At 40.9% G+C, this 13,786-nt stretch overlaps 1 protein-coding gene across 11 annotated transcripts in view; it reads left to right on the top strand.

The window, feature by feature from the left end:
* Positions 1-458: 458 nt before the first annotated feature.
* LOC103472577 (regulating synaptic membrane exocytosis protein 2-like) overlaps positions 459-13,786 on the top strand; it is a 46,208-nt gene continuing 32,880 nt past the window's right edge. For 3 of the 11 annotated variants that reach the window (XM_008422306.2, XM_017307398.1, XM_008422302.2), the window contains exons 1-9: positions 468-689; positions 932-1,095; positions 5,911-5,943; positions 6,080-6,181; positions 6,416-6,626; positions 9,093-9,238; positions 11,704-11,881; positions 12,357-12,591; positions 13,369-13,650. In XM_008422306.2, coding sequence (XP_008420528.1) covers positions 947-1,095; positions 5,911-5,943; positions 6,080-6,181; positions 6,416-6,626; positions 9,093-9,238; positions 11,704-11,881; positions 12,357-12,591; positions 13,369-13,650 — 1,336 coding nt within the window. In that variant the 5' untranslated portion in view covers positions 468-689; positions 932-946. Of the gene's footprint in view, positions 690-931; positions 1,096-5,910; positions 5,944-6,079; positions 6,182-6,203; positions 6,352-6,415; positions 6,627-9,092; positions 9,239-11,703; positions 11,882-12,356; positions 12,592-13,368; positions 13,651-13,786 lie in introns of those variants that run through there. The other 8 variants (XM_008422309.2, XM_017307395.1, XM_017307401.1 and 5 more) reach the window with 7 other exon arrangements.

Here is a 13,786-nt window from a genome sequence, read left to right as displayed (position 1 = left end):
TTATATTATATTATATTATATTATATTATATTATATTATATTATATTATATTATATTATATTATATTATCAGGAACTAAATATTTTTGTCCGTTTTTCCCCCTTATTTTTAACGTTACAAATATAGTGTTTTATTTATTTATTTATTTTAGGTTGCCTGATATAAATATCACCGCAGCTATTCTTATCACCTCTTTGTGGATCCAGAAATAGTGAGAACAGCTCCCAGGCCGAGTGCGCTGGACTCCTTTATAGCTAATTGATTGATTGACTGCTGTGAGAGCTCGGTTGTATTTCTATCTTTGGCTGCAGGTCTATGTTTAGCCTGTGGACAGCGGCCTCCACCACCGCCCACCCGCCCGACGACCAGCTGATCTTTGTTGCACGTAAGCGCCGTCTTGTCGTGGCCCCGCCCCGCTTCCTATGGAGGATTTATTTATTTTCTCCTCCGTCTCCTCCTCCTCCTCCTCCTCTTCCTCTCCCGCCGCTGCGTCCATTATTACCGAGAAGAAACGGAGAATGAACAGCGAGAAAACGCGACCACTGCAGGCCGAGCGGACCGCCTCGGAGGACTGAAGGATGAGCGCCGACTGCGGGACGCAGAGCCGACCGGAGCCGCCGCCACTGAGCACCGGAGGAGGCAACATGAGCTCGGACTAAGCAGGCGAGAGGACTCCGCTGCGTCCGTCGGTAAGGGATGGATGGATGGATGGATAAACAGGTGGTCTGATGGCGGATGATGATGATGATGATGGCACAGCGCCGCACGGAAGCGCACCTGGAAGAACTAAAATGAGCGCTCTGCGGCTTTGCAGGCTGCATCATCAACATCATCATCGTCATCATGATTTATTGACGGTATTGACGGCTCTCGGCCGCGCTGAAACACCCCGACGCCGACTGGACTGACCCCGTCCCTCCTTGTCTTGCAGCGGCTCTCGGTCGGGATGTCTGGAGCGGCCGGACCTGCACCGCCCACCGGGGCCGGACCGGAGCTGCCGGACCTGAGCCATCTGACCGAGGAGGAGCGGAGGATCATCCTCTCCGTGATGGAGCGACAGAAGAAAGAGGAGGAGAAGGAGCAGAGCATGCTGAAGTGAGTGGGTTTTTTTTTTTTTTGTATTTTAAATTAATCGGCAGTTATCAATATTTCCCTGGTACCATCTGCTGCAGAAGACACGATGTTCAAAAATAAAAGGCTGCCATGTGCAGTAAAGATGAAGGTTATACCTCAGATATTTACTCACTTTCTCAATAAATAAACGGTAAAGAGCAAGGAATCAATCACTGCAAATAAAGGCTAATAATGAGAAATAAAAGAAAGTTTATGGTAATCAAAATGGTAATTAAATGAAATCCAGAGGAACCCTGACCTGAAAACGTTTTGATAGATAGATAGATAGATAGATAGATAGATAGATAGATAGATAGATAGATAGATAGATAGATAGATAGATAGATAGATAGATAGATAGATAGATNGATAGATAGATAGATAGATAGATAGATAGATAGATAGATAGATAGATAGATAGATAGATAGATAGATAGATAGATAGATAGATAGATAGATAGATTAGGAACACATGCACTTCCAGGTTTTGTACATTAAGGCCTACTTAATGTACAAACTAAAAACAAATATTTCTGCCACATTGTTTAGAAAACTAACATCGTACATATGGTATTGGTTTCAAAAGAGTTTTCATCCTCTTGAATTCACACCTGAGCGTTGTTTTAAACATGCCAGACCCATAGGGGGCAGTGTAGTGCTAAGCTAAAGCCTGTCACCCAATCAGAATTCTTAAAAAAACAGCATGACTTCCTGTAAGGACTAAACATGGTGCCCAGAGGTTTGTTTGTGTGGACAACGTTTTTTAAATCTCCACTTTGATCTGAGTTTTTATAAATAATTGTTTTCAGTGATATTATACTGAGTGGATAACAGGCTGAAACATACAAATGTCTTAGTTTCCCCAGATATTACTACGTGTGGACTAGGCCTATGTCTGTGAAAAAAAAAATCAGCAAGAATCTTTATCAGTTCCAAAAGTTTCCTTAAGCTCAGAATCATCTCTAAAATATTTTAATTACAGCAAAAAAGGGGGAGAAAATGTGACAGTTGCTATGTTAGGTCTCTAAGTGGTGATGCAATGGAGGAAAGCATGAAATATAAACCAACAATTGTAGTGAATATTCCTAAAATCTGCTGTTACACCTAGAGGTTGTGGCCCAGCGTGATGGTCATCTAAAAAGTCCAACATCTCAGTGATATCTGCTCATTGTTTAGCCCTGAAAACTACAGAGATGCTCTGACGCTACCGATCGGATTGCTCTTTGCCAGCCACATGGAGAGGACATCATAACCAAGTGTGTTATTTAATTTCCCTTTAGGATCAATAAGGTATTTGTAAATTGAATTAATAAAACTTTTGACCCCCAAAAACTTAGAGCCCTGGGTTACTGCTCCAGTTTAACCTTGCTGAAGTCCAGTCCAGCATGTAGAGCAACCGTTCTACAAACTCTTTAAACAAACTCTGTTTTAAAGTATCTGAAATTAGTGTTGAATAATTGTAGGTCCAACGAGTCTAAATATTGATACGTTGAAAGTTGTCATGAAGACAAAACTAAAGAAGAAAAAATGGAGTCCAGTCTCCTAGAAAAATAATGAAACTTCCCTTTAGTTCAACTTTCAAATATGAATCTTAAATCAGATACCAGCTCTACAGTTATTAACTAACAAGTTCACCTTTTTTTYCCCCAAGGGTTAATTTCGCCCCCTGGCGCAGTGCTGCCCTGGGCAAAGAGCCATTTGGCCTTTTTGTTGTTGCACTACTACATAAAGATTGGTTAAACAGTTGAAAATGAGAAAAGACGATGATCATCAGTCTGGGATCTGGGATCTACTAATAGAGGATTTCCCCCAGAAAACTTGCTCAGCCTGGTGGTTGGGCACTAAAGGTGTGGTCATCCAGTAACCCGCCATGTTTTTGAGTTAAAAGATGTTTAAAGTTGACAGAAAATTTGAAAATGTCACTTGATAATTATGTGCTATTAAAAGAAAACACCAACTATAAAGTCTTAAAAAATGCAAACATTTAAAAAAGACTTAAATAAATAAGCAATGATTAGCCTGGTGGGGGCACAAATAAAGCCTGGTAGCCCGCCAGGCTGATAATACACTGGCCCTGCTAATAATAATTAATAATAGTAAAATATGTCACTTTTGCATGATTATAAAAGAAAATTCAGAAGAAACTGTGCTTCAGACCAGATCAGAACGGAGATGCTGACATGTTGTCTTTACCCAGAATGCACTGCTCCAGGATCTGTGTGCTCATCTATCGTTTTGAAGCTAAAAACTGGGGTTTTTCAGGCTGCACGCTTGTCACCTGCAGCCCTTCTGTTTCTGTTGGTTTTAATTGGACTCCAGACTAAATCCAGTTATCTCGTTAGTGGGAGTGTTGGTGGATCGGTGGCTGTGGTTTAACACGAGTCAAAGCGTCTTGAACTTTTGAGGTCTTTGAAAAATGTAAAGACTTTGTGAAAAATGTCCAGTCATTTTGTGTTTTCTCTGCAGAATAACGTTCAGGAAAGAAGGGGGATAAATAAGTAGCTGTTCCTCGAACATTAAGGAGTTTAGTTTGAGGGATAACAAAACGGACATAATCAAACGATGACATCAGTTAGTCTGTCATGTTACTAATTATTGCTCAGATTTGTAAGAATAACTTGAGCTGCTGTTTGATCATGTTGCTATAACCACGTTTCGCCACCAGGTGTCTCTAAACTCAGAGTCTCATGTTTCCACCTCTATGAAGGAAAGAAGACTTGAGTTTTATTAGAATCTGATACATAAAGACAATATTGTGGTTATTTTCTCACAGGATGGAAAGTATTTAGGAGTTACGCTGTAAAAACACAAAATCTTACCAAGTATTTTCCAGGGAAAATATTTTGTTCACTTGAAATAAGGCAAAGCTAATTTATAAGCAACTTTTCAGCAAGACATAGGAGCTTGTTTCAAATAAATAATTCATTAATATTGGTTTAAAAAGTACTGGTTCCACTGGCAGATTATTTTATTTATAACGTGGGATAAATGTGTTGTTATTAATGCTAGAACTTTTTCATGAATATTAATGGATTATTTACTTAAAACAGGCTCCTATATCTTCCTGAAAAGGAGGTTGTAAGTTAGTTTTGTCTTATTTCAACATTTGGTTTAGAAAATACTTGGTTATATTTTGAGTTTTTGCAGTGTAGGATGATGAATGGATGATTCCCCCCAGGTCCCGGTTTTCACATCATCAGTCTTGTCTGTTTGTACTTTAATTTACGTTTTTATGTGTTAATTCATTTACTTTGTTTTGTTTTTTTATTTTCTGTGTCAGAGTTGCTGGAGTCGGAAAACAGAATGAGATCAGATGTGTTTGATTTTAAGAAATAAACAAATAACAGACCAGAGGAAATGATTATAAAGACATTGCAGCAAAACAAGAGTCCACAAGGATGTGAAAAATGGTTTAAATAAAAACTTTTATCCTTCTTGCCTGCAGAGATTCATCAATGACCAGTTTAAAATATTAATTTTATGAATCAACCTGTCTGATCAGTTTGAGTCTAATTGACTGAATCTCTCTTTAATTAGTTAATTAAAGAGACTCAACTCAAACACTGATCTCATGACACTGTTGTTTGGTTAGCAGGAGCTGGTTTAAGTAAATAATCCCTTAATATTGATGACAAAGTTTTAGTGAAGATATTTAAATTACAGATCTCCAGAAGTTCTTCATTAACCACTTGAGCGCCATCGTAACCTCTAGAACTTCCTTATTTATCTCATAAAGTTCTTGTCTGACCAGCAGAACTTTATTATCGATCAAATTAGCATTTTATCTGCTCTTACTATCATTATTAATTATTTACAAGTTACTTATTGACCAGTAGAACCTGATCATTAACGACCAATGTTTGCTTTTCACCGACTGCTGAACTTCATCTTGACCTCAGGAATCACTTCATTTGTCTCTTGGACTAGAAAGACACCATGTTAAGGACATGCTCACGCAGCATATCCTCGATGCTCAATCCTGATTTTTTTTTTTTTTTTTTTTTGCTGAAATCAGATTTTTTTTGTTTATTTTTTTTGTGTAGTCGTTCACACTACTGAATGATCCAAATAAAATCAGACTTCCAAAGCGATGTGAGCAGAAGAAGAACATTTACGTCAGATATGTTTGTGGAAGTAATAACGGACGGTTTTATTCAGCAACGGGAGCCGACAGTAAAGTTAGAGAAATCATGATAACACAAAGGTAGATAATAAAATGAAAGCACAGCTATGAGCGACAGCATTGACTGCATTTTCTGTACAACTGGATGTAGTCGGAGCTAAAAGTGGTGAGATTGTGATGTGATGCTTCAGCGACACAGACTGCTTTCATAAATTCATAATTATAGTTTTCATTCATTGTTTGCGTCCTGATTTACTGTGTCTGGCTTCTTCTGGTGCAGAGTTATGACATCAGTGACGTGAAAGTTGGACAAAGCGCGACATGACTGTTCAGACTGCAGACGCTTTGAAAACAATTGGATACGTTCCTGAATCAGATCCACGTATAAAAGTGACTCAAATTGAACCTTTTAGGGATGAAAAGATCAGAACTGAAATGAAAAAGTCAGATCTAACAGTCACATTTGGACCAATTACAGTACTACATGACAGATAAACTGACAATACGGAGTTGAAGTTAGCAAAACGTGACCTATAATCCCATCATAGTTCGTCTTTCTGTTCTGTCCATGTCTCCATGTTTCTGTTCAGTTTGTGCTTCACTTTTGGTTAACTTCTCTCTATTGTTTTTGTTCTGTTTCATCCTCATCCTCATCATGGCCTTTGTGTCTTCAGGGATGAGGAGGAAGTAAAACCTCTCCCAGCTTCGTAAGTACCTCAGAGTCCGCTGTGCTGTTTGAAACCCCTGTCCTGGCCAGAACCTCCTTCCTGTTTCCCAACTTGACGCCCCAATCCCACGGCGAACCTGCTTCCTGTCCGCTGACTGTCTGTGTTACCTGGACAGGTGGAATCCGTTCTCAGGGTTCAGTCAGTTGGTCAATAATGTTGCAGCCAATGTGTCCGAAGTTCTGCAGGTTAAAAGTCCGACTGACAACGAGTCGCAGACGTGAGTAAAACCGAGAAGGTGAACTGACCGGAGGTCTGTTTCAGGCTCAGCTCAGATGTTGATCGATTGTTGGATGTTTTACCAAATCAGATCTGATCTGGATCATTCATGAGGATCAGATCAGTGCAGAAAAAGTCTCCTTATCACAAGCTAGTGGAGAGATTGAAAAAGTAGGTAGAGTTTGACGCAGTATTTGTCCTGAAGTCGGTGTCTGACTGCTCCTGTTCTTCACAGGAAGTTACATCAGCAGTTTGAGATGTATAAGGACCAGGTGAAGAAGCTGGGGGAGGAGCCTCCTGCGGCGCAGACGGCGAGGGCGGAGTCTCCCACCTGCGGCGTCTGCCACAAAACCAAGTTTGCCGACGGCTGTGGCCGAGCCTGCTGCTACTGTCAAAGCCGCTTCTGCGCGCGCTGCGGCGGGCGCGTCCCTTTAAGAGCCAATAAGGTTGGCGTGTGAGGTCGTAGTTCCTCCTTTGGACCTTTAGTTTTTCTGTTTGCAAATCTTAACGTCCACGTTTTTCAGCTTAACGTTGAACATAAACACAATATTCACGTCTTTGAATAAGTTAGTATAAGTGTTGATGTTTTATTCTGTATGATAATTTGATTTCAAGGTGCCTTGACTCCCAAAAGATAAAGAACATATTTTTAAATAATTGTTTTATTTGTGGATTTAAAGAGTAAAACATTGAATAAGTCATGCAGAAAGCGTGGTTAGGTGTAAAGACATAATTAACAGTTAATAAGTCTCACTTAATCTCAAAAATCTGTAAATAAAACAACAAAATGTGTTTTTTGCAAAAGCATTTATGCTCCTTGAACTCTCACATTTTGTTTCATTGTGTTTTATTTGGATTTTATTCAATAAACCCACACAAAGGGATTTGTTTTTGTAACTTGGAAGGACATTTATTAATGATTTGATGTGTTTCAGCCCCATCTGCTCTAATATGCTAAGATAAAATCTAGTCAACTAATCATCTAATTAGTAAATAGTTTCCTCCTGAGTTTCATTTAATCTCGGCTTCTCTGTGAAATATCTACTGGTCTGTTAGTGAACAAACAGCATCATGAAGACCAAGAAACCCAGCAGACGGGTCAGAGATGAAGCTGTTTAGGTCTGTGGTCCGGAACCTTTTTATTATCGCGGACCGGTCAAGACTTGGAAAAGCGGCCCGGGGAACTGGGGGGCGTGTGTGAACCGTCAGATAAGGCTTCTGCATGTTGGTGTTCCCGCTAAATCCTGAATATACCCAATTTGGGTTGTATTGGCCCTTTTATCGCAGCCTGACTTGGAACGAGAATACAACCTGTTGAATGTGACAAGTAGCCAATCAAAAAGCGCGGTGATGTAAGAACAGAGGGGAATCCCAAACAGCTGACATATCGCGCAACTGAGAGTCCAGTGGATATCGGAGATGATATGTGGAAATGTTTATTATTATAAGTAAAGGTCATTATTATATATGTTTATGTTTATTCAGTTAAAATGTTAACTATGAAAAAGCATATTCACCTCCAAATCATAGTGCAGCAAATAGAGCGGCTGCTCCCGTCGTCTTTTATCCACCACCTTTTCTTTTTGTTACGTCTCTTATCTCTTAAAATTAGTCCACAAACTATCAATATTGCTTCTACATCGTCATCCGTGTTTGGTCCTTCTAAATTCCCGTATGCTATGTTGGGGGTTTTACTGGATTATCCTCTGGAATCGTGATGTTTGTGACTGGAATCGGTTGGTGTTGCTCCTGCCTTGGACACACAAACCGATCGAACCTGTTGGACTTTTATCAGCTCTGTGGTCACAGAGGTTTGGAGAATCGGCCGACAATTTTTAAATCTTGCCATTTAAACCAGACTTAAGACTCACAAGCTCTACTCATCTCCTCTCGACCACTGCCCAAACGCTCTCTGACTCTGGTCGCTATGGTAACGTTTACATATCCCTTCAAAATAAGATACAGATGAGCCACAAAAACGAACATTTTACTTTCGTGAAAAATTTTAACTCACAATAATGACTAACGGGAGCCCTGAGCTTGTTTCTCTGCAACGAGACGGTCCCATCTGGGAGTGATGGGAGACAATGACACCTGAGCTGTGGCTTATATCCACAGCCTGCTTGGTCTCTATGCGGCGAAGCAGCTTGAAGCTTCATTGCCTCATTAGCAACCCATGTTATGCAGAGCGGGCTTGTAATGTGGGACTCACCTACCTGTCCAGAATAAATCCATTCTCCTGTCTCTTCTCTGGGCCTTTTCCCCTTCGCAAAGAAACTTTCCAAAGACATCTGATCTGTTTCTTACTAATTTTGCTGCTTGTGGGATTAGCGTTGGCGCGCAAGTAACCGAGAGAATCCGGTTAAAGGATTTTCAAAATAAAAGATCTTCCAGACTCAAATAATACATAAAACGGAAATATTTCATTATTTCTTGCGCGGTCCGGCACCAATTGGTCCACGGACCGGTACTGGTCCACGGACCGGGGGTTGGGGACCACTGGTTTAGGTTACAAGACGATATCCAAACTCTGAACATCTCACAACATCTGAACATGGAAGAAAAATGGAACAACTACAAACTTATCAACCTAAACCAATTAAAAAGCAGCCAAAAAGTCCCATGTAGTGACCAGTGTGAAACATAGAGATGGCAGGGTAATGCTGTGGGTTTGTGTTTGTTTCTCATGGATGGGAACGCTGGGAGAACAATCTTGAAAGAAAACCTGTTAAAACTCAAGAGCTGCAATAAAATGGATTAGATCCAAAGGACAGAATGGTCCAGTCAAAGTCCAGACCACTTTGAAAGCCATTTTGCTACGTATTGGTCGACCACATAAGATCCAAATAAAGCACTAATAACTAATGTTTGAAATGTGAGCATACATAAACGTGTGTGCTGTTGTGTTTTAGGTGATGTGGGTCTGCAACGTGTGCAGGAAGCAGCAGGAGATTCTGACCCGGTCGGGAGAATTTTACCCCAACGCGTCGCCTCCACACGGGCCGATGCAGGGAGCGCCGGGGGCCGTGGGGCCCCTGAGCAACGGGGCCACGGAGCAGTAAGTGTCACTTCAAGTATTAGACAGCAAACACTCTTCTAGTGGGAGGATAGAGACCCAACCCACCGTCCAACTGGACCAGGTTCGACCTCTGATTGGATTCAGAAATGTAAACTTAAGGTTTGACACGAGAAAAAACAAAAGATTTTTTTTTTTTTTGTTTTTTGGGTTGTTTTTTTTTTAAGGGAAAAACAATAATTTCAACCATAAAATAACTTGGATATATTTAGTTTTTTTTCCATTTATTCTAATGCTGGAGCTGATTTGGGAAATCATTCTGAACTGCAGATATGTTACAATTTAACTTTAGAAACAACCATAGTCTCACCATCAGTGCCGCCACTTTCATGTTTTAATTACTTTCTTTTAAAAATGGAAATAATTATAATAATAATATCATCATCAGTATGATATAATTTTCCCCCTTTCTCCACAGAGAGTAGATATATCTCTGTTTATCGATGATACAGTGTGTTATTATTAAACTAAAGCGCTTCTCGTTCTGTTGCTGCTGTTTAAACGTCTGTGGTGCATCGACTGATTTTCCACATCAGTTTCATAACAACCTGAAGGTGATGGAGAACCAGGAAATGCAGCATTTTAACTTTGATGAAACTACTACAACGACCAGAAGCAGTCATTCTGACCGCCGCATTTAGACCTCAGTTAATTCACCTGGCAAGCTTGGAACTAAAATAAAACTTAATTTAATTACTAGTGCACTGTATTTAGCAATATAATACATTATTTTTAATTGAATACATTAAGTTTAATTATTCATCAAGCAAAAATCAAACACTGTAGATTTTTAATTTGTTCATTTAACATTTTTTCAAACTTCTTTTTTGCAATTTTGTTTTGAATTGGAAAAGGCAAAAAACGAACTATACATACATATTATTTTCATTTATTTTTGTGAAAAAAATTAACAAATGGAGCACAATGGGAGTAAAAATGTGAAATTTGAAGTGTTTTATAGAAGCTGTTTAAGGCTTAAAGGGGTTTTATGTGTGACACACCAAAAATAAATGCATGTTTTACTATTTTTAAGTTAAAATAAACCAAAAAACTGATGCTAAATCTGCAGCAACAGGTCAGAAACATGCAAAAAGGATATTTTTATCCTTTTTTTTGGTGTTTCTTAAACATTTAACCCTCAGTTTTGTCTGCAGGTTTTTACTGCTGAGTCAGTAAAATTCAGACTCGTCCTTTTGACGTCTGACTCGGTCATAATTAGATCACACACATAATTTACCTCCAGACCCCATCTCCAACACACACACTCACACACACACTCAGACTGTGCCTTCCGTCCCCATCAAACACGCACAGCCCCCAAACACACAAACTCAAACACACACGCTAATCAGATTAACAGAATAATAATCCCACAGCTCACTGGGGATTATTGCTGCTGCTAAATACAGCAGGCTAACACACACAGGCTAACGGGAGCTAGTAGCGGTGATGTAATACCCCAGGTGGGCGGAGTCAGAGTGAGATAGAGGGCGCTGAAAGGGGCGGAGCTTCAGTCGTACTCCAGCTGTCAGGTACAAACCTGCTGAGTGTGTCAATGTGTGTCAATGTGTCGTGTGTTGAACCGGCACAGAAAACAGAAACAGGCTCTTTGTTTACGTCCCTGAGCAAAAGACACACGACTCAAACGCGATGATGTCTGGATCTGCTCAGGGTTTCATCCGTCGCCCTGCAGCTGCATGACGGCTGCGTTGGTGCGCACTGACAGGAAACGCATGTAAGTCTGCACCGCGCACATCCAGTTACAGGCTAACGCAGAGTTTGTGATCTTTGTTCAGAGAAGATTCAGTGAGATTCTGGGTGGGTTGAGGGAGCAGTTTCACTCTGAGAAACTAAGTAAATGGAGTCTTAGAGGTTTATTGTTTATAATGAATTCATGTCCCTCGGTCTGCGTGACAAAGGAGGGAAGGAGGGATCTCTGGTTAAGCTGCTGGACGACGTTCAATGGAAAGAAAACACCTGGAATTTGGGATTATTGGATCTGGATGAAAAGAAAACAAAGATGTTAACTTATTCTGTCTTTCCTTGTTTCCTCCATTCATTCTTTTCTTGTGTCCTCCATTTCATCCTTCCCTCCTTTTTCGTTCCCTACTTCCTTTGTCTGCTTCCTTCTGACTTTCTTTGGGTTTCTTTTCTTCCTTCTGTCATTCTTTCCATCCATCCATCCATCCATCCATCCATCCATCCATCCATCCATCCATCCATCCATCCATCCATCCATCCATCCATCCATCCATCCATCCATCCATCCATCCATCCATCCATCCATCCATCCATCCATCTCTCTCTCTCTCTCTCTCTCTCTCCCGGTCATTCGTGAACCGCCATCTTGGAATCACTTCAAATAAACAAACAATCTCAGCGTCTCGTTTGTTTATGTGAAGCAGCATCTCCTCGCTCCTGATTGGTTCGCTCCCTGTGTCCGACAGGAGGCGGAGCCCCTCGGCGTCGTACTACGATGGTGGCGGCAGGATGCCTCGCTCGCCTTCCGACCACGGCTTGGACCGCCGCCCCCGCTCCACGCACAGTTACCATGGCAACGGCGAGGAGGAGCTACGTGTCCAGAGGCGACCAATCAAAGACCGGCGCGGCCGCTGGCACTCACAGGTGGGACGGCAACGAAACGACTCTAATGTCAGTGGTGATTTAATTTCTATGGTGTTGTAATGTTCAACGTTACGTGTGCAAAAGAAAGAAATAATATTGTTTTTATTTCTTCATTATTTTTTTATCTCATTCAATAACTATTTACAAAATAATTTAATAAGCTGGTTAGAAAAAGCATGAAGTGAATGAAACATGATGGAGGGAGGGAGGGAGGGAGGGAGGGAGAGACAAAACGATGGATGGATGGATGGATGGATTCTATGTATCTTTCTATGTGATGATTCAGATTTAAAGGTAAATGTATCTTTTTTTATTGAATTTATTCAAATATTTAAAATGTTTCCCAGTTTTAAGTTTCAGTTTAATCCAGATTAAACTTTAAAAGCTAAAGCTAAACTTCTGAACCTGAAGCTAACTGCGGCGTTTTCTGCTAGACCTGTGTTAGGAAGTTCACTTGTTCTCCTTCCTGGATCAGGACCACCCGTTTGACCCGGTTCTGGTGGACCGGGAGCTGCGGCGCCGCCAGGAGGAGGAGTTCCAGGCTCGCTACCGAAGCGACCCCAACCTGGCCCGCTACCCGGTTAAGCCGCAGCCGAGCGAGGAGACCATGAGGATGCTGGCGCAGGTCGGCCGGGTCCGACACCAGCGCCGGCACAGTGACGTGTCGCTGGCCGCAGCAGAACCGGAACACCTCAACCTCAGACACTCAGGTCCGGATTTACTCTTTGTTTAGCATGTTGCTCATTTCTCTTTCCCACTTCCACCCAAAATGACCCTAGATTAATTAAAACAAGGAAAACTATGAGAAAAAAATCTGAACTGCTGTGTTGCTGAAAAATTCTATTCAAATAAATTTTATTGATTGATTGTCTAATTTCTGGTATAAATATTTTAGTAAATTTGAAATAAGACAAAACTAACTTTCAAGTAACTTTTCGACGAGATATTGGAGTTTATTTTAAGTCAATAATTTAATATTGATGAAAAAATACCAGTTTAATTGGCAGATTATTTCTCTTTTAACATGCGAAAAGTGTCTCTTAGACACTTTCTGCCAGTGGAACTAGAACTGGTTGCTAGGTAACGGGCTGGGTTTGGCCAGGGTTGCCAGGTAACGTCTTTACTGCTCCTTCCCAATAGAACTAGAACTATTTCTTCAATATTAAGAAATTATTAACTTAAAACCAGCTCCTACATCTTGCTGAAAAGTTACTTGTAAGTTAGTTTTGTCTTATTCCAAGTGTACTAAGATATTTACACGATAGACTAGACCAAAAGTACCAAATAAGAGTTTGTTTTTGCAGTGTTTTCTGTTTGTTCTGTTGTCTAGTTGATTTTTTGTTATTTTGTAGATCAATACCTCCATTTGATAGTATGTAATATTTGTTTTTTACGCACTATTTGGTGAATTAACAATAAAAAAAAGTCAGTTAACATCAGATTCCTGTTACCGTTTTGCTTTATTAACTCATTATTTTGATCCTCAGCCATCCGCCAGAATCGGCCTCAGGGACTGATTGGGTCTGGAGGTCAGAGGTCATTCTCAGTTGACAGGACTCCCAATCACCTCAGCCCCACGTCTCCTCGCCGCAGCCCGTTGCCACAGCAACTCCTGGACCCGAGCTCCGCCCTCAAGAGGAAGCCCACCAATGAGAGCCTGGTGCAGAGAGGGAGGATGATGGGGAAGATGCACGTGATTGGCAGCTTCAGCAGTTCAGAGGAGGAGCTGCTGACCACACCTGAGTACACCAGCTGTGATGAGCCTGATAGTAAGTACTACATGGAGAGGAAAGCTACGTAGAAACACACATCCGGAGTGTCGGAACATAGAAACACACATCCGGAGTGTCGGAACATAGAAACACATCCGGAGTGCCGGAACATAGAAACACACATCCGGAGTGC

The sequence above is a fragment of the Poecilia reticulata genome, linkage group LG11 (genome assembly GCF_000633615.1).
Source record: "Poecilia reticulata strain Guanapo linkage group LG11, Guppy_female_1.0+MT, whole genome shotgun sequence".
Lineage (NCBI taxonomy): Eukaryota > Metazoa > Chordata > Actinopteri > Cyprinodontiformes > Poeciliidae > Poecilia > Poecilia reticulata.
This window is presented reverse-complemented; position numbering and strand designations above follow the sequence as displayed.